General features: G+C 42.3%; 1 protein-coding gene across 1 annotated transcript; it reads right to left on the minus strand.

Moving 5' to 3' along the window:
• Nucleotides 1–2804: 2804 nt before the first annotated feature.
• tspan15 (tetraspanin 15) lies at nucleotides 2805–24279 on the minus strand. The gene is made up of 8 exons (XM_076156262.1): nucleotides 24115–24279; nucleotides 18606–18791; nucleotides 17564–17638; nucleotides 15413–15508; nucleotides 8314–8430; nucleotides 6157–6207; nucleotides 5707–5823; nucleotides 2805–4877 (listed from the first exon to the last, which is right to left on the minus strand). Exons 1-8 carry the CDS (start codon nucleotides 24202–24204, stop codon nucleotides 4710–4712), a joined length of 900 nt encoding a protein of 299 aa, XP_076012377.1. The 5' UTR covers nucleotides 24205–24279; the 3' UTR covers nucleotides 2805–4709.
• Between the last annotated feature and the right edge of the window lie 55 nt (nucleotides 24280–24334).

Below are 24334 nucleotides of genomic sequence, written 5' to 3' on the forward strand. Positions count from 1 at the left end.
TGTGCAGGCTTGGTGGAGGTATGGTATTTCAGTGGGACCCGAATGTCCTCAGAGAATACAAAATCAATGTTCTGAATCTGTGAGCGCATATAAGGCTGGAAAAAATGATAAATAACAATGACAGAGCAGGATAATAAGGAGCAGTGCCTTAGTAACTGCACAGGATTCCTACATGAACACAGCGTTAATAAGGAGCAGGAACACACACACACACAGAATTCTATTGACATGTATTATCGAGAGAAGGATGAGGTGAAAGTCATGGAAATCTTAAAACCAGTAGACATTCTGTTAATGCATCTCTGTGTGTGTGTGTGTGTGTCTCTCTCTCTCTCTCTCTTTCTCTCCCCCCCTCTATTGTATTTCCAGTTTTCCAGAGCAACTGTTTCTGTGATGATCATTTCTCACATTAAATGGATGATTTGGCCTATTAACAGACTGTTTGTTAATGACTCCTGCAGCAGAAGCACTGCCTCATAACTACTCTTTGCATGCAAACAAATGAAGATTAGCTCTTTAGTGCACAGGCCTCCCACAGAGAGAAACATCAAATCAATTAATTCATACAAAAAACAATTGATTAAAGGCAATGAGGCATTTCAGCTGTTATAATTAGGATGGGGTTCATTTTAAGTAGGTGAGGATATACAGATTTTGTCTATTGGTAAAACAAATGAAAATATAAAGCACATAATATACATCCAGTGTGACAGTGGCTCTGTTATGAAGGCAAAGTCTGAGTGAAAGCAGTGCAGAACTATCCACCTGCATCCTGCACTTTCATTTAAGGCAGCTGAGGGGAGAAATGAAAGTCAAGAGAAAGAGGCAGCAAGAGAGGCAGACAGACAGACAGACAGACAGACGAGCAGCACTCATATCAATCACAGTGGCCTCACGCCTCAGGAAAAAAATCACTTTAGTCTGTCTGATCTCAAAGGAAATTTTATATCCTCACAAGCCCACATGACAACACAGAAGGACAAGGAACTAGAGAATAATGAAAGATACCATCAGTATTCAAGTGTTGTCTGTAGTTGTGAACAAAAAAGCCTCGCCACCGCTTTCATTCAGTTGAACAACACACACAGACATCAGCTACTGGGGGAACCATGCCAATGTCCACCTTGCCCTATAGGAACGTCTACAAACAGAGAAGTCAGGGGAGGGAAGCCTGAGCAGGATCAGTATCAATGAACTTAAAAGCAAAGACATCTGATAAAGGAGCAGGAGAGTGTGTGAGTGAAATATGACAGTGGTGCAGTGGTGAATGACGGCTGCTTGTCTAGCGGTGCAGCAGGATGGGATGCAGCCATGCAACAGAGCAACACGATGGTCCCTTGCACAGCGTTCACCACAGATCCTGCGTCCTTGTTGGTGATGTAGGAAAATAAATGATCCCTGCTGGGTGGTGTTAGCTGTAAAATATTAATAAGCTCCTTAAAGCAGGAAGCCCTGGAAGCAGCAGGAGGAAGGAGAAGAGAGATGGAAAAGCACTATGAAGCCACTGGGTTCACTCCACACTCACCAGCTCTCCTTGCCCTCCTTGCCACCTCCAACCTCCACCTCGATTGCAGCAAGTGGAGACGAAAGCGGAGGCAGGGTAATGCTGGGACGACACCTGGATAATAGCATCTTTTAAGCTTTCTCCACACTTCCATTGTGTTTTATGGTTCGGATTCATTTGTCTGCACAGGATTGTGTTGTGCATGTTTACAACGCTAACTGATTTTCAGGCAAATTCTGATCAAGACAAACAACTGTAAAACGTTAAAGCAGCAATCTGTCGTTTTTGGCCCCATACTTGTGTTTACTTAGGCGAATCTGTCAGGGACACACGGAAACCAATCACAACATATATACAGTATAACTCCTCCCACCTGAGAAAATGAGACATGTGCGGCAATTGTGCGAAAAATGCAAGAAAGAGTTGGAAGTTGTAGGAAAGGAAACGCAGTTTGATTGGCTTCTGTTGCCCTGAGCCTCATAATTGTGTAGTGTAGTACTGTATGTTCATTCAACTGCAAAAAAAGCACACAAACAATTAAGAGTACTATAACTTTTGGTGGTCTTCTTCTGTGGTTTTCTTGTTGTTGACATGCTGAATATATCACTTTACTCACGTCCTGTATATGATGCGTGCACATGTTTGATACATGTTACCTTCAGCGGGAATCGCATCCCAGTTACACAAAGCACATTGAAAATAACAAAAAGGTGATCTAATGGTGATGCGTTGTGTTGTTTATGTATATCCGCTCTGACTGTAGCACTGTGGGGATCATGGGTGGGGGTGGGGGTCCATTGTGCTGTAGTCCTGTTAAATAAATGATGCTGATAGCACACTGTGTGTTTTCCATGACAGGGGTCCACATTTACATTATATACAGACGGTATGCAAATGTAAACATTCTACTGACCTTTAAAAATCATATAACTAACAAATCACATATCTTTTGTTAGTGCGAGTGCAAACGCAATAGCTGACCTCAAAACTTGGAAACCTGCAACAGACAACATATTCAAGATGGCGCCGCGAATGGCTGCCTCAGTGTGTTTGTGCGCATTGTTTTTTGTTGTTTTGTTGTCAAACTTTTATTTAATTTCGTGTGTTTTTCTACTTTACTTCAATTTCTTTGCATAGTTGTTGTCTTGTCTTATGTCTTGAGTTTTATATCGCACCAATAACCAGAAAAAGTGTAAACTTAATTGGCAATAAAAGCTATTCTGATTCTCATTCCGAGATAAGAAAATACAGAAACACAAAGAAGCAGAACAGAAATTGTGGCATAAACAAAGGCAGCAGGTGGCATCAATATATTTTATGCTCAAAATAAGAACTTTACAATGACAAATACTTCACAATCACAATCTACTGCTAAACACGAACAACATCCTGTTTCTTGAAATCATCGCATCAGCTGATCTGATTGACTGAGGCAGACAAACGAACCAGACTGAGCAGAATCAATATTGGGATGGATTGAAGGAGAAATAAAAGAAGTCTCAACTTTCACATGCATTCCATCCTTCTCAGAGCCACAGAGACAGAAACCCAAACAGTGGGGAACATTAAAAACAAAAAACAAATCCTCAACCAAGTGGTTATATCCTCAGAACCCACAAGCCAATATCTCCACCGGGTACAGTGGAATATATTTGGACAAAAGTATGTGGACACCTGGCTATCACACATATGAGCTTATTGTACACCTGATTCCAAAACTGTTAACATAAGAGTCCATTTGGCATCTGTTAGCAATGGATGTGGCTAAAAACAACTGAACTCAATAATTAGGAGCCATGTCCACACATTCTTGGCATGCAATGTCCATTTTCAAATCCAATACATCAGGTAAAACCTCAGCACCTAGGTTCAAAATCAAACATTCTGTCGAACTTCCTGTTTGGTCCTCCTTTACGGACGAGGCTACTTTGTAATTCTCTGTAAATCCAGTTTGGTCTTTGTAATAAAGATGGCAATAAACTCGAGTTGTCTGTGAGAAACATTCTATTAAACAAACCATTACAAACACTGAATGCAGTCATAGGAGAGATTTGAACACAAAAAAAAGGAAAAGAAAAGAAATTGATGATGCCAGACTTCAAAGCATGAACACAAACGTCCCAAGGCAGTACAGGCAGGCAGTACACTCATATCTTTAGATGTCATGTACACATAATGGAGTGTGTTAACTCAGAGCAAGTTAGATAAACAGCAGAATTCTAATGATTCTGTATTATTGAGTGCAAACAAACTGACTGAAAGCACATACTTATAAACTGTTACTATATTTTCAACCACACACTTTAAAATCAAATGTTTCTTAGAATGGAACTTTTAATTGATCTTGATCAGCACCTCAGCTTGTACAAAATGTCTATCCTGAGCAACATTCAACCCTGAGATGCCATTTTGATAATAGCAACGCCAGAAAAGCAACATTAAAGATACTGTTTCTATCAAGTTACCGCCGATAAGCAGTGTGTCCAAAGCTAAACTGCTCGACCCGCTTCCCTCTTCAAATTCAAGTAAATGACTGAAATGAATGGTTACAGCAATAATCTAAGGGAGAGGCATTCAAATCAGATTTCAAAATAATGTTAAGTCCAATCCTGGCATTTTGATATATGCAAATGGTGCAAGAATACATCTGTCACCATCTGGGGAGGAAAGAGTCTCTTATTTGGCATTTGAGCACATGTGGGAAAACACATTTTGGCAGCTGTGGTAGTTTAATGATCAGACCCAGAGGTTAGATGGGATCCTCCAGTGGTGCAGCAGAATATGAATCCAAGGAGCCTCAGAAAGAGTGAAACAAGTGGTCGCTACACAGAAAGTATGGTTTGATTTGTGTTTAGACTGAAAGGAGTTAACAAGAAATGAAGCTTGAATTCTTTGACCGATCCCTGAGACGGACTGAGGCACAACGCAACTTAAACACAGAAAAGAACCAGAGAGAACAAATACCCATCAAGTCCCCAAAACAGTCCACAGATTTCACTTTCACACTTTTTTACATTACCTTGAAATCAGAAGTTAACGACTGGTGTCTGAGTTTAGAGAAGAAGGCAACAATGTTGACAAATGCTCCATCTTGTTTTCTTATTGAAAGAAAAGTCCAAAAACGTTCAAATCAAATCAGTTCTGCTTTGACCAAAACCCCTCGTATCAAACAGAATTTTGGCGGGTTGAGCAGAGAGTCCACTTGTCAGTCAATATCTGGCAAGCACTGACACCATTTGGCCACACGGCCCTGCTTCTTTACTTCTCTTTCCTTTGTGTTGGAGTTCAGAAGTCCGTCTCTGTAGTCACCGTACTCCCGGATGGAATCTTCAACACGAGAGATGTACAACCAGCTGACCACCTCGCCAAACAACTACAAAGAGAGAGGGGGGGGGGGGGGGTTAATATCTGAGGAAGGAAGGACATCTTCATCCTGTGATTAGATCAGATCTAACTGGACAAACAGCTGGAGCTTCTTTCCTAAACTCACAGCACATTCCATTGTGTGTGCAACCTTGCATATACACGGGCATGTTACCCGTGTGTGTGAGTGTGCATGTGGCACTTAATGGAAAATGTGGTTGTGATGTCGACAAGGATAACCTAGTGAGGAAATGTCTTTTCTTTCCTATTCTCTTTATTACTGTAAAACTCCCAAATCAGAGAATCACAAAAACCTTATTTGTAACCCTTTGCTGTTTTCCATTTAAACCCAGCTGTATGTACATATAGAACATACAAAAGAGAATAGATTGAAGTGATTTTTTCCACAAACAACGGCTGAATGCTTTGATGCAACCGTAACTCTAAATTGCCTGGAGTGCATTGTGTTCATTGTACAACTTTACGCTGCATGTTTTATCACTGCCGGTGCCGGTTTGGCTGTGAGATGTGGCTGAAGTGATGCTCATCACATTTTGTCACATTTTGTCATTTAAGCATCACAAAGGCTGCTGAATATGCATTAATGTTTCATTCCCATGTGCTCACATCACATTCACAGTCAAACTAAAAACAGGAAAGAACACTGGGAGAAGCATGGATGAAAACAAGATATACAATATCTCAAACTGCAATGAAATACATTTTAGATAGATTTTTCCATTGAATATGTTTTTTTTTCTTATGAGGTTCTGTAGTTTATTTTCAACTGGAGGTTCCATTTGTTTTGTGGGGTGAGCGTGTGCAGTGTGAGTGTGTACCTGAGGCAGCAGGATGGCTAACAGGACTGCAGCCATAATGCTAAAGTTGTCCGACAGCCAGAGGAAGAATGCATCAGTGCAGCCTCGGACGTAGATCACATCCACCAAAGACAAACGCTGTCAGACATGAATCAGCAAGTATTCAGTTTGCATTTATGACCATTAATGAAGAGGTCAACGTATTAGGTGGCATGTGTTCACACACAGCAGTGATCCATCATGCAATGTAGCAACGATGCGATCATGTTTTATCCACCTCACATAAATGGGATTAAAGCTTGGCAACACACAGAACGGGAAGAACGGGTTAAAAAGAGGAAAAGCTCTCACACACACAGACACAGACACTTTTTGTTATTGCCTTTGAAATAGCAGGACGGACAGACTGTGGCTGCCAGAGGGTGACAGAATATTTCAACACACTTCAGAAGACGTGATACAGTAACTTACCTCTTTATTGAGAACATTGGACCCACAGTGAGTGTTGACCACTGCTTTAGGCTGGAGGGAGGGAGAGCGAGAGAGAAAGACGATAAGGAACACAGCTTAATAAGGCGAATGGAGCCAGAAGCTTGTGAAGAGAATCCATTATCAGGATTCACCTTCACATATTATATTTAGCCATGTAAGTTGTACAAAGAGCAAAACAGGATATCACTCCCAAAGAAAACTTAAACATTAAATTAAAAAAACAATCTGTACAATTCTATGTGTGCCTGTGTGCCTGTGCGCCTGTGTGTGTGTGAGACGCGTGGATGCCTGCGATGTCTTTGTGCTGTTTTTCCAGACGAGTGAAAGCAACCAGTGGAGGAGTAATCAAGTCCTCAAACGGTTCATTCACCTTGTTTCTGTCCATGTCTTACATCCGCGAGAGGGGAATCAACGAGTAAACGAGCAACAAGTCTATGGACTGCTCAGGGCTTTATTCATCCCAGGAGGGAAACAGCTGCACGCTCACTGGAGCTTAGAATAAAATGTAGCTTACAACTGAAACCATAATAAAGACAATGAAGCAGAAAGAACATCGGCAGAGCAAAACTATGCAACACATAGTTTCCGCACATCCCATCTGCAGAATCCTGTCAGCTTGTTGTGTGTGTTTGCAGGTTTCCACAGTGCTGCAGGTGTGGGTCAGTGGGCTCGTCAGGGAGACCGATGCTCCCCTGGCCTGAGCCTCATCCATCACACACTCTCTCCCCTGGCAGCCATTACTTTAGTGTTGTTGTCTATGGTTCCTTTTTGCTGTGATGTTTAGTTTTTGCAAGCCAAAGAAATATGTTTGAACTCTCTATACAAAAAGTAGAAAATAAAGTTGCAATTAAGGCTTCAGTCACCGTGTTTAAATGCAGGTTACATGCAAACAATAAACATCATGTGTACGCGACAGAAGGATGCTCATTATTTGATTATACGACTGTAAATCCATTTATCCAGGCATGTAAACGCTTCAGTCAGAGGACGCCGGTGGCATGGTCATTTCCAGGAGGCCGACTCTCTTCATACATCGATTATGCAAAATGTCATCTGTTGAGCTTTGATTGAATGTAAACATAAAGATGAGCACTAATGGCTTAAGAGTGCCATTGCGGCAAAAACACAACCTGCATTAATGAGGAAGATAAATGGATATTATGACTGAGGTCAAGAGCAAATTAGCTGAACCACTTAAGTTAACAATAAAGTGATCTCATGCAATGCTAAGTTAAGAATAACTGATAATGACTAATGAACAGTGGCAGCCTGGTAATTGAGTGAAGGGAAGTATAATTTAATACTGTGAAAAATGGAAAATGGGACAGTGAAAGGAATTTCAATCAGTTTGCAAGATTGTGTGTGTTCTCTGGTTGTGTGTGGAGTCTGAGGGGTGGAGGCGTCTAAAATAACAGGAACACGAGAGCTGTGTGTGGGAGGAAATGACCTCAGTGAGGCAGGTAGGCTTAATCACAGTCATCAGGAAGAGGAAGTGCATCCATCCACATTATTATAGCTATAAATGTATTGACTTGCAAAGTGTATTTTTTATAACCTATGGATGTTTCTTACCAGTACCACCAATGCAAAATCTACTTTTCGATGTCAAGTACCAGTGGAGATTGTTTTTGAGGACTTTCAGATCGGTTGACGGAGGAAGGGGGAGAGAACGCAAAGGAACAAATCTGAAATAGTGTTGCAGTGAGTAAAGTAGCATCTTAACAACTATACTCAAGAAAGTCATATGATTCCTGCGTTTTAAACACATGAAACTCATACGATAAGCTACAATTTTGGTGTGCAAAAGGAAACCTGGATTATGAGTCCGTCTCTCAATGATGAAATGTAAAGGGCAGTGCATTGCTCAGGGACTCCTGGTCTACAGCCTAGAGCCTTGGTTGAGGGCAATGGCAGGAGCATTAAGCTAACATGTTTCGATTTAGAGGGAAACCCGGGGAAATCCGCGCAGATGCAGGGATCCCCCCCCCCCCCCCCACCCCGACACGGAAACATCAGGGCTGCCAAAGGATTAGAGCCCGGGGGTCAAGGTGAGGCGCTCACCTTCCTGTCCCACCTCCCAAAGCAGCCAGTACATACACATCACTGTACAATCAGGACAGAATATCTTATACTCACGTCGAGAACAATGCAGCAGGAATGGGGGACCCCACAGGATAAGGCACTGTGACTAAGGCACTTGTGGTACATGTTGACCTCCCAGTCCTGAAACGCCTGAGCTCCACAACATTCGAACTAATGTGAGAGAGGACAGATGAAGAGACAAACAGGAGATAAAAAAAGAGTTGGTGAAATTATTCCAGCACAGCAGAAAATGTGTTCAAGGACGAGCTGGACCACCGTTTATCAATATTACCGCACAGTTTGTTGTGTGTTTCCTGTATTGCATTGTGTGTTTCCTCTGTCAAAGTCAACATACAGGAGGAGAACATTTACAACGGTGCAATCTCATACACTCCAATGCAGCAGTCTGAAAATTCACGCCTGTGAATGTTCAGCTTCTGTTGACATCCGAGTCCTGGAGGCGGTCAAAACAATACACCACTAACGGGATATTAAGAGTGATAGAAAAGTTTTAAAAGGGTCATGTCAGGTCAAACGTCCTGCTTTCCTGGTCTAGACTTCTGATCAGCAGCTGCAGGAAACATTTGGCGAAGGTCACTGCTGCTTTTATAACTCATCAATACAAAATGAATTGTAAAATGATTGAAACATGAAACATACTCAATAATAAATCAACAGACGCTTGTGGGTCAGTAGTTCAGGAACCCAGGAACTCTGGATCAGAACACATTAGATGAATAACTAATCCAGAAATCCAAAAGTTAATCCAACTTTCTTGCTAAATTAAACTTTCATTTCTCCATTCAGTGATTAGTAATTCACTTCTATTTTTCCAGGGATAAATAGTGCCTGCACAGCTGCATTGGCGGGGAGACAATACAGCAACTGCTTGAAGACCCTGGCAGCTGCAATTGTAGCTCACACACACAGAGGACTTTATTGTGAGTAAATGTAAAGGAGAGAGTGAGAGAGAACAAAAAGGACAAAAGGTTCAGACGACGCTAGGAGAGAAAGATATATGGAAAAATGAATAAATGAATAAACATGAGGCTGCTATTTGCCAGTGTGATCAGTATGCTGAGATAACAGTATTCCAGGAAGCCACTCGCACACATCATGAACACTGATCCACAGAGAGTCTGCAAGTACACGGGGTCAAGACCCTGGCACGGGTCAAAGGATGGCAGGGCAATTATGATGTCATTAGTGTTCCCAGCTAGTGCAGTGATGTATCGTGATGAGAGATTCATCCTACTCCGACATAGAAACTCATCAACCGGCTGTCAAACAGGGCATGTGGGCAATGTGATGAGGAAATGGAGTTGGGTGAAGCAGCTTTTAAGAAAGGATTCTTTCACTTCTTCCGTCTCTGGATGTGCATAGCTGAAGTGAATTTCCAGCTGGTTGGAGTGCTTCTACAGGCCATCAACAGCCAGCGGAGAAGCTTCCCCGACTGACAGGACATACGCTCGCCGTGACAAAAGGCTACTCTGAATGGCAGCTCGGAGTGACTTATTTCCCTGCAGACTCACTCTCCTTCCTGCTCTCATCTCTCTACATTCACGGAGAAAAGCACCACTGTTCACTAAGACTTCTCACCTAAAAGGCAGCCTTCATTTCATTTCTTACTGACAAAGCCCTGAAGTCTAGATGTGTGATTCTTCTCAGCTATGTTATTTTTTTACGCGCGTCATTCATTTATATTTACACCACTTGGGAATGAATGAGTGTTACTGTCACAGATTTCTTTTAAGCTTTGTTACTTACATATTGTGAGCAAACCCTGTATAGCCATGTTGTACAATGTCACCCAGAATGTGTGTAAAGAGGGCCCACAATCAAATCTTATGTAATCATTTTTTCCCCCATAATTTCTGTGGGTTTTTCCTTGCTGGAGGCGAAGACATTTGGGCATAAATCAGTTGTTTGCTGGTCCTAATTACAGTTATTGACAACCGGCTAATTCTAAAGGCAGTGCATAGGGGTTTTTAATTACACCACTTATGTGTTTGCACCAAAATCTGCCACGTAGGACCTATTTCCTATTCTTAGTCCTTGCCTCAAGCCAGTTAATCTTGGTGGAGACTTTTTTTTGTATCTCTGCCTGGTTCAAATGTTTCTGTTAAGAGTCCGGCGTCTGCCTCTTTTCAGCTTCTGGCTTTAGTTTCCATGTTCTTCTCCGCTGCCTCTATTCGCTACTCTGCTCTTAGATGAAGGGTGTCTTTTTTTGGATGTCCATTATCAGCAGACTGTCAGTGTCACTGTCAGTCACGGTGAGTTTGAAGTCCTTACAGACAGATGGAGGGATTGCTTGGGTGGGCAGATACCTAACTGATTAAAGATTGTTTACTGACTGCAAGGCTGCCTGAGACTAATGCAAACCTTTTGCCTCATGCAACCTGTGCCAACCCAGAAATCTTTAAAGTTGACTCCGTATCACGCTGTGCGAGGGGATAATGAAACCATGGCTGCACCATCAGTTTCAGTGCCTTTCACGATTCTGCATGAATGTGTGGCGAATGACGGGCTTTGGCCATAGCACGGGAAAAACCCTCAAAGGAGGAGGGAGGAGGGGCATAAGGAAGAGTGCCCATGTCTCTCTATAGACTTTCACTTGGCTCTGTTGTAGAGCACATTTACAGTATGAAATGTTATTCGGTACTTATAATTCTTTAGCACTTTAATTAGTCATACATTTCACATGTTTTAAATGTTTGATATGTCATGGCCTAATGTATGTTGAGCCACAGCTGTTGCCTTGTTCATTGGTTGTGCTGTTTGAATCCAAATTAAACTAAAAACTAAAAGTCCAACACGTCTGACCTTGGTGGTTTTACTGTCAAACCTACAGCACATTTGAGATAATATACATGAGGGCACTGACAGCATTATGGATTGCCAAAGGCTAAAAGCATTTAATTATACTACCATCCCACTGTTGGGCTGTATTTTCTGGGGAGAAAGTGGGAGCCATTAACTATCATCTGCCACTCCACAGCAAAGACGGCCAAATAAGTCAGACGAAAGGCTTTTCCATCATTTTCAACAGCTAATGTCACCAACATCATTTGATCAGATGAAGATGGAAACTGTGTAGGCTGTAAAGGGATAAGTTGTTTTCACGCTGGCCGGTGCGTTTTCAAGCAAATTGCTCTCACTTTGCCTTTCATTTTGACTGGGAGCTTCAGAACCTCTTCAGCCGGCAACGTTGTGCTTGGAACAGTTTGGATTGGGCACAAACTACGCAATGGGCCTATATTAAAATAAAAAAAAGACAAACTTATCCTTTAAGTACCTCCAATGTCGTGGTTCTATTTATAAGCGCCCGGAAAGAACAGGCTGTTACACATTTAGCCAAGTGCAGGAAATGATTTTGCCTCCAGAGCCACAAAAAATTAAACATTTAGCAATAGAGGAACTTCAAAAGGCTTTTCTAAGAGGTACAACCACAACCTGCATGTTCACAAGCATCTACAAATTGCTGCTGGCTACAAAGAGCTGGCTGGGGCCCAGTGAAGATCCATCTACTGTCGGCACAAACTTTTTGTCTGCAGAAAGTACATTTTTTAAGGTACTTTATCAAGATTTAAGATTAAGATTTAAGATACTTTATTAATCGTCATTTTGCATGCAACTCACAGCAAATCGCATGCAATTGAAATTTATCTTGCACCCCCTCATATCACACACACATTACAGAGGGGTGCAGTGGAGCATGGAGCAGTTGGGCTTTCGGTGCCTTGCTCACATGCACCTAGGCAGTGTCTGGAGGCAAACTGTCAACTCACCAGCTACCAGTCTGCTTTCTTGGTCCACATGGGGGACTCGAACCGTTCCCAGCCGTCCACTTAGCGGACTGAGCTACTGCCGCCCCACATGACTATTACAATTCTGCTAGGGCGCCGAACAATGGCTGCCCTGCAATAATTGGTAGTCGCTTTGGATAAAAAGCGTCTGCTAAATGACTGTAATGTAATTCACAGATAAGAATCTTCTTTAGTAATTTAGAAACAAGCACATCCCCAGAACAAATGCACAGTAATACATCCTGACCAGACAACCCGTGTGTGGGTGTGTGATAGACTGAAACTCTCTATAGGCCAAACTAATCAATCAGATGAGGCTTGTCTATAACAGACAAGTGGATTGATTGATCCTTCCCACTGTTTGACTTTGTCTAAGTCCCATTGGTCTCATACTGGAATTCAATTAAGCTCTATAGATTTCATTGGCTTTAACATTTTCTGATCAGATGTTATTGCTGTGTGTGAAATCAAAGTCCTTTCGCCATTATTCCTCTACGGCAGGGGTGGGGAACCTTTTTCTTCAAAATCTGTGTTACATTACATTACATTACATTACATTACGGTCATTTTGGCAGACGCTTTTATCCAAAGCGACTTACATTACATTTACATACCACCCTTCGCAGAGGGGGGAGCAATTGAGGGTTCGGTGCCTTGCTCAGGGGCACCTCGGCAGGGGCTCGAACCGGCCAGCCTTCGGTTCCCAAGTGGAAGCTCTACCCACTAGGCTACTGCCTCCCATGTTACGATTGAACTAATCAAGATGCCTGACATGAATGATGAACCCAGCAAGGTTCACTTCAACGGTGACAATGGATGACCCTTGCATGACCTTTAAGGGGAACAAGAGCCCATCATTTAGGGTTCTAATGCATCTGTAGATCAACATCAGACACGAATGTCACAAAAAAGTGAAAGATGACCTTCAGTAATTACGTTTTACCTTGATATCCTAAGAATGCAATAAAATGTATTCCTTTATGAACTATTTATATTTAGTTGAACACCAGCTCTATGAATATCTAAATGGAATAATAATACAAAGTACCACAATGTATCAAATAAGGGCCCAGCGGTGGGTCAATCACACCGGGGTCCAAGCTATAAAGTCTTCATCGATTCCAGTGCAGTGACGCTTTGTGATATTAACCACAAAATGCTGCTCCAGTGGCTGTGAAAATACAGAATGCTGCGACCGCCATAGAAATCGTGATAAGAACCATCTGAAAAGGTGAGGTGAGAGGTGTTTGTGTGGCAGTGGCGTGTGAAGTTGCACAGTTTGCCCGAGCCTGGCGTAGTAAAAGCACATTCCAGAAAGTCAATATCATCATTGTCACTCTGATGCGACACATTTGCGCGGGCACATGGACCCTCAGTGCCTCTACCAGCTGTGAAGACGCAAGCGGTGATGACGGGTGGACTAAATGTTACATTTCCATTAGAAAAGAGGTGCAGTGCGTGGAAAGGTCATACTGCACCAGGTGGTTAACACAGGACATGATTTCACATTCCTTTAATCCAGGGATTTGTGGCGTGGCTCCAGCAGTGGTGTTTCTCACTGTCTGAAACATGTACGTCTACAATCAGCAGACACATTTACCATAACACACTCATTCATTAGGGCCCAAGCAGCCATGGTGTGAAGACCCACCAGTGTGTTAGGATCATTTTTCTAGTGTCTGCGCTTTACATTTTAGAAAAAGCATACACTCACTAATGGAACAATTTAGTTTCAATAAAGTTGTTAGGTACAAAAATGTTCAACGGCGTATCGTTCAAAGAATATAACTCTTTGGACAGTAAAGCCGTTACTTTCCACGTCCGCGTGGCGTGAGGGCCAGTAATGCTTCGCGGGGCGTACATTACGGCTCTGCGCGGCCATTTCTTTGACACTCCGCTACAACAAGGCACCAAAATCTGCATGCATATGGTTATTAGCGAATTTCACAACACAAATCACAAGCGAAAAGACTAAATGAAAGTTCAAGAAATGCAAACACGCAAAATACACTTTTCTTTAAATGTTCTGAGACCTCTCCGGCTAAATAGCGCAATTCCGCCACGTTGATAGGAGATTGGTTTGTTCTCTGGTGTTGCATTCGCTCGCCGATGCTACGGGCTGGGAAATGAAATTTGGCGGCGAACATACAGAAATATTGATCGAGTGGCCGAACACACAACTTTTTTTACTTTTTTCTACACGCGTCAAGTACAGCAGACAAAGCAGATCTTCTTCCTCTTGCATGTAGGACGCCATTGTTATTTCTTTCCAAGGAAATCATCATCAATACTCCTGATACAGGCCTAATTGCCAGTTACTTTCCTTGGTTACCATGACGTATGATGTAACTTCTGCACGGAACAATCTACTGCGCAGGCGTGGAACTCGTCTTCCAAGCGGCGTTCACAGCTTTATGCAAACACGCCCACCGAAAGTATAATTCAAGCCTTAAGGCACAAATTCAACACTGGGCACCTTCACCTGCTCTATTGTTCAATCTTACTGCTGCACTGTAGGAGCTCGTAAGTGGAGAAGTCAAATTGCCATTAATAAAGAGTCCTTTTCCATTTAATACTCCGTCATTAGATCATAAAAATAGCCCTTTGCTGAATGACATCACCTTTTCTATTCAGTACAGTTAAGTCATCGAACAAAACATCACCCAGATCAAGTAAGCCAACAAACCTAGAATAATAGGTTTAAATCATTTCCATGGAGCAGTTTAAATATGCATGTATGCATGCATGAGGATGGAATCATAATTGCGGTCAAAACAATGAGCTTAAAGCGCAGGTCTGTGTGCAGTAGTTTGATGGGCACAGGTGTACAGTCAACTCTTCTGTGATGATTTGGAGCACGACTACGCTCGTCTGAATCAATCAGTGTTTATCTAGCCACAGCACTGCTCTCTGTCAGGATGTCTGGCCTTGTATATGACGGTGGAATAGCTCACTCAGAAGTAGTGAAGCAATCAGCATGGATTTCACACACTTATAAGTCGAAGGTTTCTGAGAAGTTCCGTGCTGGGTTTTCCCTGACCGCACTAAAAGGCGTTACAACCGGTGTTGTCTTTATTTCGTACAACTTGTGGGCAGTGGACAGAGGGCCAATGACTGAAGCACAATCTTAAATTTTCACAGGTCTGCGAGTATTGAGATTTCGACGACGAGGGCCAATGACAACAACTCTCCTTTCTCTAGTCATTCCTGTTACACATTTTAGCCAACAAATCCCCACCAGCGCCACGTGATGCCAAAAAATTGATTACATGGCGCTGAGGCTGGTGGAATGTTCATGTCAATATACATCGGGTAGGTTGTGTGTAATAGCAGCGGCCTACTCTTACCTTCTTCTGGACGTAATCCATGATGTTTCTGAAGTCCAAGTCATCGTAGTAGTTCTCAATGCCACGTCGGATGTGGTTGTTCAGTAACTCCATGGACTGTGCGGGCGAGGAAAAAAAAAAGTGAGATTGTGAGGATTGGTGGAAAGAGCCTTGTTGCTTTTGAGATTAAATATTTGCAATTTGGAAATGGGATCTAATGTAAACTAGCGAAGGCCATTCTTACTACTTATTCCACTACCTGGTTGGTTTATTAGACACACAGCCCACATTGAAAAGGATCCTTAGAAACTCTAAATAATCTCAAAGGTCTATGTACCAGTTTTGAAGAAAAACAATTAACTTTTATCCTTAAACCTCTTATTTTAAACCACACATTATTTTAAACCACACATACAATGTACAGGCTCCAACTCTTACAGTCTGTGGTTGTCCCCATGGAGACACATAGGCATGTGACATTAGATCATATTAAACTATGCACACCTCAGCTCATGTAGCGTCATAGTCTAAAAATGGTGTTCATAGAAATGAAACTGAGGGAAAATAATCCATATTAAGTTCTGCCTATATGGCAATCACACTAAAATCTTATTAAAGCAGGCAAACTTCACTGCCATATCATTGACATCTCCTTATTAATGAGATGATGGTATCGTACAACTGACATGACACTTAATTGTGTTTCAACGAAAACTCATGAATATATTCAAAGATATAATTATATACTGGCAAACAGATAAGAGGAAAATGTATCTAAAAGCCCATCGTCCACATTTTCTATAATGTAATAATAATCATACAAATGAAATGATTAAAAGGCATTAAAGAGACACAAAAAGGCTGAAATGTGATATTCTTGGACATTTTCCCCATGAGAGAGAGAGAGAGAGGGAGAGAGAAAGAAAGAAACGTTAATCATTTATTCAACATGTGGAAGTCATGTGTTTCCTGCCTTAACTTCTTTTGTATGATTGGAGTTGTTATTGAAGAAGCGGTGAGACGTCTTTACTCAGGCAGGACTACATGATAACAATAGATAAGGCTCTATTAGTATGCATGAGGAACATTGTTGGATCTTACTGCCGAGTGAGAATGATAGCAAAATATTGAAGATGGAGCTGGAAGGCAAGATAGAGAGAGAAGAGGAAGAAAAAGAACGAGAGAGAGAGAGCGAAAGAGAGAGAGAGAGAGAGAGAGAGAGAGAGAGAGAGAGAAGCTGAAAGAGACTAGACGCAGGAAACAAATGAGACACTTCAGAGGAACAGCATTTTAATAAAAGATTAATTAAATCGACACAAATTAATTCTGGTTATAAGGTCGCTGCGCTTTTTCCTGACAAGAATTATGGCTCTGATGCACAGCCAGTAAAATCATCCATTAATGGAAGCTGTTATTGAACTCAAATTATACCTGTGGCCATGTTTCACTCGCTCATAACAGCAGTTCTGATCTTTTTAATGAAAGCCAAGTCGGGGCAACGCGGGTGTCATTCCTGCGTATGCCATGGCACTTTCTAACAAAGCCAAGAGAGGATGTGAAATATCATTTTCTTTAATTGTTTTTGGTTTTTTAGTTGTTGCATATGTTGTACTTTAGTTTTTTGGATATTCTCATCTAATGCCTTAAAATAGACTCTTTATTCTAACTCTAAAATAAGGGCCGCCTGGGAGGGTGAGCTTGGGCTCCAACTAGAGACAGACTGGTAGAAGGAAGTCATACGCAAACTACACACTGTCTCGTCTTGTGTTCTTCTCGCACAATGTATTTTCTTAATCTGGAGAAAATCAAATACACTATGAAGGGGACATGCCAATTAGTTTTATCACAAATGGCAACCGCTGGAAACTTGATTATCAAATGGTTTCTTTATCGCAGGTGGGCCAGGATGGGGGTGTGTGAATGTGGGGTTGTGTGATTGCTGGGGTGGGAGGGGTCTTTGGGTGGTATGATGTCATCCAGTAAGAAATGTACCTACAAGATCGTCAGACTAACAATGTGACAAGCATGTCATGTTAGTTCAAGTTTTGGTTGTTTGTGTTTCTTCACAGCAAGAGATGAAACAAGAGTTGTTGTTAGACCTTCGCTGCCGAGATGTGAGGAGTGTGTGCGTGTATGATGTCCAATAATTGATCAGCACCTTGGACAGCTCACCTTATCGCGGAAGTACAGTGCGACAATTCCACTGATCAGCTCCAGAAACAGACATACGGTCAGCGTGTACATGAACTGTGAGCAAACAGACCAACAGGGAGAGGCTTCAGTTATTCAGTCATTACAAATTGTATTCAATAGTCACACAGTAAATAAAAAGTTCTGTCCTGCAATGTCAAAAAAGTGAAACCCCCGAACTACCACTCAGCTTATGTCCTCCACATGTGTACCGGTCTCACTAATTCTGTTAATATCAGTATGTTTACTTCCCCCTCGTCCTTAGGCGTAAACACTGCTAAATATTTGTACTAGTCCGAGAGTGTAGAGAATTTTCATGTGGAAATTCTGTATGCATTTTCCTTGCGTATTTTCACATCATGTCCTCTTCACACAGGTGCAATATTTGCTTTTACCCCCGGTTGTTACGTTTTTATTTATCACGCTCTGGTGAATGTGATTTGAATAAGGTCTCAGGTGGTTAGTGGTGGTTGGCTGCTCAATGATGTCTGCCCCCATTTTGGTGAGATTGGAGTAGAGCGAGCGAGGTCACAACATGACGTTTGCTACAACGCATTTGCACGGTGGCTTATTATTCATTTTACCTTATGATATCCTTCCTTCTGTTTCTTTATTGAAGAAAGTAAGCACAGGCCACTTCATTGGACAGTTTTTTTTGTTAAACATAAATCACTGGAGCCAGGCAACATACACAAGTTAAACATGAGTAACATTGCACACAAACACAATACTGCTTAGTACACAATAAAAGTACGTACTGTATGCAGTGAAATTGTGTGTGCAAATGCAGCAGCCACTTTCTTGATGTGAAATTGAAAATTTAACAAGGATATTTGGGCCAAAGTGGCAGCTGTGTGTCCAATTACTTCTGAGCTTCAACAACAAGACAAAGAGTAGCGAGTTGTCGCCAATTTGATGGACAGTGCAGTGCTATGTGTTAAAATGGCGGCTCATTGTGCACATGGAACACCAGAACAACAACAAAAACATGTAAGATATGAGATCAGATGAGATGAGAACTCACCACTTTCAGTAGCGTTATGTTGTCCCTCAGTGTACCCAAGACTCCGATGAATGAAACTACGAACAGGATGCTTCCCAGAACAATCAGGATGATGGCCGGAGCCAAAAACACTCCCTCCATTGTCTTGTAACGTTGTCTCTCTACCTCAGCGTAGATGCCAGTGGCCAGGATAATGCCACCGACCACCTGGAAGCAATAGGGGAGATCGGTGCGTCAGTTAAACATGTGTCTAAACTCATTCAATCCAAGCAGCCAAAAATATGGTTTAAACAAGGAAACACAGAGTAGAGCTAATGTCTCCATGGAGATGTTACATTCACATCTACCACTTAACTGTTTTGATGATGTATTAGTCACTTTGACCTGATGGTGGCAACAAAGGAAAGGTCACAGGGGTCACAACACATTTCAGGCCTATGTAGCGCTTAGTTTGGGTGACATTCCACGTCCTGAATACCAGTTTCTGACGCCAAGCATTGGTCTGACCCAGCACTAGTTCATCCGCCACCTGACTGGCATCATGACCCTATAGCTTTTCCTTGGGTCTTTATGTTTTCTTGTCAGGTTGCACCCAACCAGACCACATGGCTACAACCGAGCGCCCCTCCCCAGTTTCCTTATTCAAGGTGAGTTGCTCTGTTCATCTGGCAAAGCTTTATAAAGGGTTCTAGGCGGAGGAGGAGGAGGTCAGGAGGGAGCTCAGAGTGGAGCTGCCGCTGCTTTGCGTATGTGCTGAGGTGGCTCCGGCAGCTAATTAGGATGCGGACAAGCAGGGGAAAATGGATAATGACCATGCTGCCCCCCCAAGTCAATCGATTGAAGGACAGAATGCTCACATTACTCCTGTGAACAACATAAAACACAAGCCTACCAACAAAATATATCACCATACAGCAGCAAGAGGTATTACTCATGTGACCTTGGATATGGATGCTGACATTTCATTAGCAGGTCGTCTTGTATGAGTCTTTTTTATAAAAGATTACTGCATTCAAAATACGAGTGTGATTTGAACCGAGGTGATTTTCTCCTGCAGTCTGTTGCCGGGTTGATCTTTACCATTGTAAAAGATTCTATACCAATCAAATATTTCTCCTAGGAAACGCAGACGTAGGGGTACGTTGTTGACTAAAGCCCATGTAGTTACTTCCAGCAGAGGGACGTGTGTTGCAGGAGGAAATGGTTCACTGCTGTTCCCTGCACCAATGCATCTTTGTCCTCTTTTTGTATCTCAATTACTATTAGTTATTTAATAAGGAACATTTTCTTTCACCTTTAAATAAATCTGCATACACACACGCAAATCCATTCACTGTGGCAGACGGATGCATCACAGCATGTTACACACATCAAACATTATTCTCTCTTATATTGACTGCTACTAAGTGCAGACTGTCTCCTCACCATTAAAGCGATCAGCCAATCTAAATGAAGACAGACAGCATGAGAGCGAGGAGAGAGAGAGAGAGAGAGAGAGAGAGCGAGAGGAAAGCAGGGACGTGGTGGAGAGTAACAGCCTGCGAGCAGTGTTTATACTTCGCTGTGGTGCCTTTTTCCTTACATGTCCGTGCTTGCTGTCTGTTATGGTAGTAATCTGTCTCCCTGCCCGACCCGCACAACACTTTCATTTAGCCAAGAGGAGAGGAGGTCTCTTAAAGCATCGCCTTTACATTCTAAAGAGAGCAACTCGCAATTTCTGCCAACCAGGTCAGCGTTCATGAGGCCTCCTCATCACAAGACGTCACGTGATTTACAGCACCAGGGGATTGGGCCAGTTTTGAGTTCCGTTATGTATGCTGTTACACTCCACACACCAACTTCCTCAGCAGTGCTGGAGCTCTGAAACAAGTTGACAGGGAACAGAACAGAGCACAGAGACTGGACTGGCCTTCCATCAACAGGAGTTTGGGTTCAAACTGAAGGTCAATCTATCTTCTATACCAGGTGCATGAGTGAAGGCTGTTGGATATGTGGGCTGGAGTGCAGAACATAATCATAGTTTTTAGTGGTTAGTTAAAAACTTAAAAATGCACATGTATTTATTTGGCAGGTGCTTTGCAAAGTGATTTAAAAGTGAGATGTTACACAAGCAGTGGGCTGGTCACCATGCAGACAGAAGAACATTGTTTAGCTTCAGACTCAAAGCTCCATGTATGGTGCTAGCAAGTGTTTCATATATTGAGACATGTACAAAAACAGCTTGCAAATTAGTAAAAATATACAATTGATTTTAAATAACTCAAATGTTTGTGAGTAAACAAATATAAATATTCATCCTATTCTTCCTATTTTGCCTTTTGAAGGTTTAAATACAATCTAACACCGTTTTTTCACATTTTCATTCAATACTTTAAAATGAACTTCAGCAGCCGCAGTAGGTCTAATCGGCCGGCTTGTCATGTTGATGACTCACGTTATGGAGCATATGAGGGATCCACCGAGTACTGAGAGAGACGGCGGACCGACCAGAGCTGCTTCTCTGTGGGATGCGGCATACTGGCTGCACGTAATGCTCCCATCACTTGCTGCTGTAGTGCCATTCAGCTAAGCACATAGCCACACATTTACAGGCCAACTACCACGTGCTCAGCGGCCTGAAATTCGCTGAACTGGCGGCCCCAGGGTGTGAACTGGTCCGCATTGTTACAAAACGGCCAAAGTCAGTCTTTTTTTAGGGGAAACAGCAAAAGCAGCAGAGTGAAGTGAAACGATCCCACAGTTATCAAAGTGTCACAACTTAAGCTGCTTCTCTTTTCTTTGACTCCAAAGTTTACCCAGCAGGAACAAACTGTTTCCACAGTGTAATCCTTATTTCTGTCAGAAAGAATCCCCTTTATCCTCAATTGAATGCAAACAAAAACTGAGACAGATTTCAGACTTTTTAGTTCTGGATAACTTGGGCACTTTTATGGTTGTGGGCTGATAAAGGCTGGATGAGTTGGAGTCATTGCCCTGGTATGAGCTCAGCCAGGATCCAAGGGGGACAGGGAAGAAATCGCATTGTTCCTTAATTTTGTTCCGCTAACACACACACACATCTTGTCCCCAGACACTGAGTCAGAGCAAACAAGTCCTTACGCGCACGCACAAACAAATTGTTTGATACAACTGAAACGCAACTGATGCCAAGTGTGTCATACAGTAGGACACATAACAAAGTACTAATTTGGGCGGTGTAACATCCCACAAAACAAAGACTAATAATTGATGATAGCTAACGATGAGGATTTCTACACTGAATAGAGTGCTGGATATTACCTTGGACATTGTATCATTATCATATTATGGCATAGAAAGTTTGAAATACTCCAGTTTGACTGTAAGAAAGCCTGTTTGACCTGAGTTAATCAACAGAGTGTAGCAGCACAGTGCATCTCGCCCATCAAACTGTTTTATCTCCCGTATCAAGGCAGCATTCACTCTCCAAAATATCCATTCATGCCTTTCTGTGTCTCACCCACCCACATGCTCCATGAATACACATCTTAGACAACACCAAGCAAATAAGTGATTTCCCTAACACTGGGACTGTGGTGTCAATCAGCCATCTGCTCAATTATAGTTTGTCATGTTGTCTATGAGCAAGAGCAGCTGCAGGACTTGGCTATGTTGCAAAAAATGGATTTTATTTTTAACAAGGGGTACAATCTATGCCATCAGGGGGTCTTGTTTCACTTGTATCAAGTTCTTTCACTTGCAGAAAGGAGTGACGCACGCTGGAGTCTAGCAGTTTGCCTTCATTTGAGTTTCTGCCTTTCAAACAAATCAAGTCAAACAATTCAGACAAATTATATTTATATATAATCTATTACATGCAGAGTATTAGACAACACGCCTTTGCAGCTAAAGAGCGCCTGTTAGGCTGCCTGGAGTTTGCATTCCAAAGAAATGTCATACCCTATTAGGTATTGTTACAAAGTTTGCTGCCCACACTCAGATAATGGTCTTTTTAGTTTACCTTTGATTTATTTAATGTAGCAAAGAAAACTCAACATAAGAGTGTTTTCCAGGGAACACTTCACCCTGACCTCTGCTGGTATGTTACAGAAATAAAAGGTTTCTGTTTGCCTCTTGTGTGCTGCTGGAGCCACTGATGATACATGGATATTGCATTACTCTAACAGTATGAGCACATGTCCATTAATCCAGACATCTGGTTTTTAAGTTATTTCCTACAGATCTAACTTTCAGTGCGCTCACTGATCACCAACAAAAACAATCACATTCATTTCTATCATTTCACAACATGATAATATTAATGTCCAGATGTCAAAGCGCTGTCATCTAATTCCTTATTTCATCTGAATTACCTCAAAATGCATGATGGGTTCCATTTACATCAACACGAGTAAATACTGTTTTGAGAAATGAGAGCCAGCTAATGCTTGATCTTTTTTAATGATAAATGACTAAAACAATGAACTAATTATCAAAATATATGTGGATTAATGTTCTGTCGATGTAATGGATTGATTGTTTATGCACTAAACTGGTCTTTCTGTCATCTTGACAGGGACTTACACAACTGGAGGGTGAGTGAGTTTGTTTACGCTCTTGCTCAGTAACACCTCGGCTAAAGTGAGAGATGGAAGTCATTGGGGAGATACTAAATTACACATAACCCAACTGCATTATATTTGAAAAAACTCTAAAGCTTTCCACTAAATTTAGGATCATAGCTGCAGGGATTTGCCTCCATTCAGCCATAAGAGCATCGGTGAGGTGGAGCACCGATGTTGTGGAATAAGGCCAGTGGTTTGCAGTCCAGTCAAGTTCCAAACTCAAAAGTGTCTTTATGGTTGCGATGATGTCATATTAAAACAGAAAACTGCTCCCATAAATGTTGCATTATGATGACGTTTGGCCTGGAGAGACTGCAGATGTCATGTGCAGTGAAATCACAAACAAGCTACAGGTGTGTGTCACCGAAAGCTCAAATCAAAAAGTGATTTCAGCTTTGTTACAAAATTAGTTTTACACTTAATTTGTGTTGGTTGCAGGGTAACATTAGAGCTGTCCAACATATTTGGTGTTGACTGTGATGCCAGGACCTTTGACACACAAACACACTCCGTGACATTATAACTGGACACAACACTGCATTACGTCTCCAACGTGTCGCTGCTGTCATATAGCTCACGTGCACGCTCGTGACCAGCAGGACAAAACAAACCACAGCAACACGCACGCGCTGTTTTAGTCAAACCTCTTCGTTGCTCCCACCATGGCTCTCTGTCTGATTCATGCACTGCACACCAAGTCCAGGTAACCGCGCGCGTCCAAAGGGCGTGGCTACGTTACTTACACAGTTATCAACACTCAACAGGTGAAACCGTTGTTGCTTCACAACCGTGCGCCATCACAAAAAGTCACACACAAGTTGCAATAGTTTGTTTCTGCGTGTTATTTACCCTCTTTTAACGTGTTTCCCCGTGTGTCGCTGCTGGAGTTCCACAGACACACACACAGGCGCCCGGACACGGTGACACACGCACACGGTCATACTCACCCACCAGACGATGGCATAGGTGAAGAGGATGAATTTGAGGAAAATGTAGGAGCATTTTTTGCAGTATCGGACGTCCTTCTGGTCAGCCATGATGTTGTTCGCTTGGAGACTCGAGTCACTTCACTCCAGCCGCTCTCCGCTGAGGACAATCCACTTCCGCGTAGTCGTCACCACACCTGGAAGCGCGCGCACGCAGACACACAGACACAAACACAAACAC

This window comes from Genypterus blacodes, unplaced genomic scaffold, assembly GCF_046128005.1.
Source record: "Genypterus blacodes isolate CSIRO-AG114 ecotype Tasmania unplaced genomic scaffold, CSIRO-AGI_Gbla_v1 ptg000067l_1, whole genome shotgun sequence".
NCBI lineage: Eukaryota > Metazoa > Chordata > Actinopteri > Ophidiiformes > Ophidiidae > Genypterus > Genypterus blacodes.

Bases quoted from the DNA above. Each gene is read 5' to 3' on its own strand.
- tspan15 (XM_076156262.1), bottom strand. From the start codon at position 24,204: ATGGCTGACCAGAAGGACGTCCGATACTGCAAAAAATGCTCCTACATT. The intron at 17,639-18,605 runs GTGAGTTCTCAT...GTTTGCTCACAG, and splicing joins ACATAACGCTACTGAAAGTG to TTCATGTACACGCTGACCGT. The intron at 15,509-17,563 runs GTGAGCTGTCCA...TCGCCCGCACAG, and splicing joins CACTGTACTTCCGCGATAAG to TCCATGGAGTTACTGAACAA.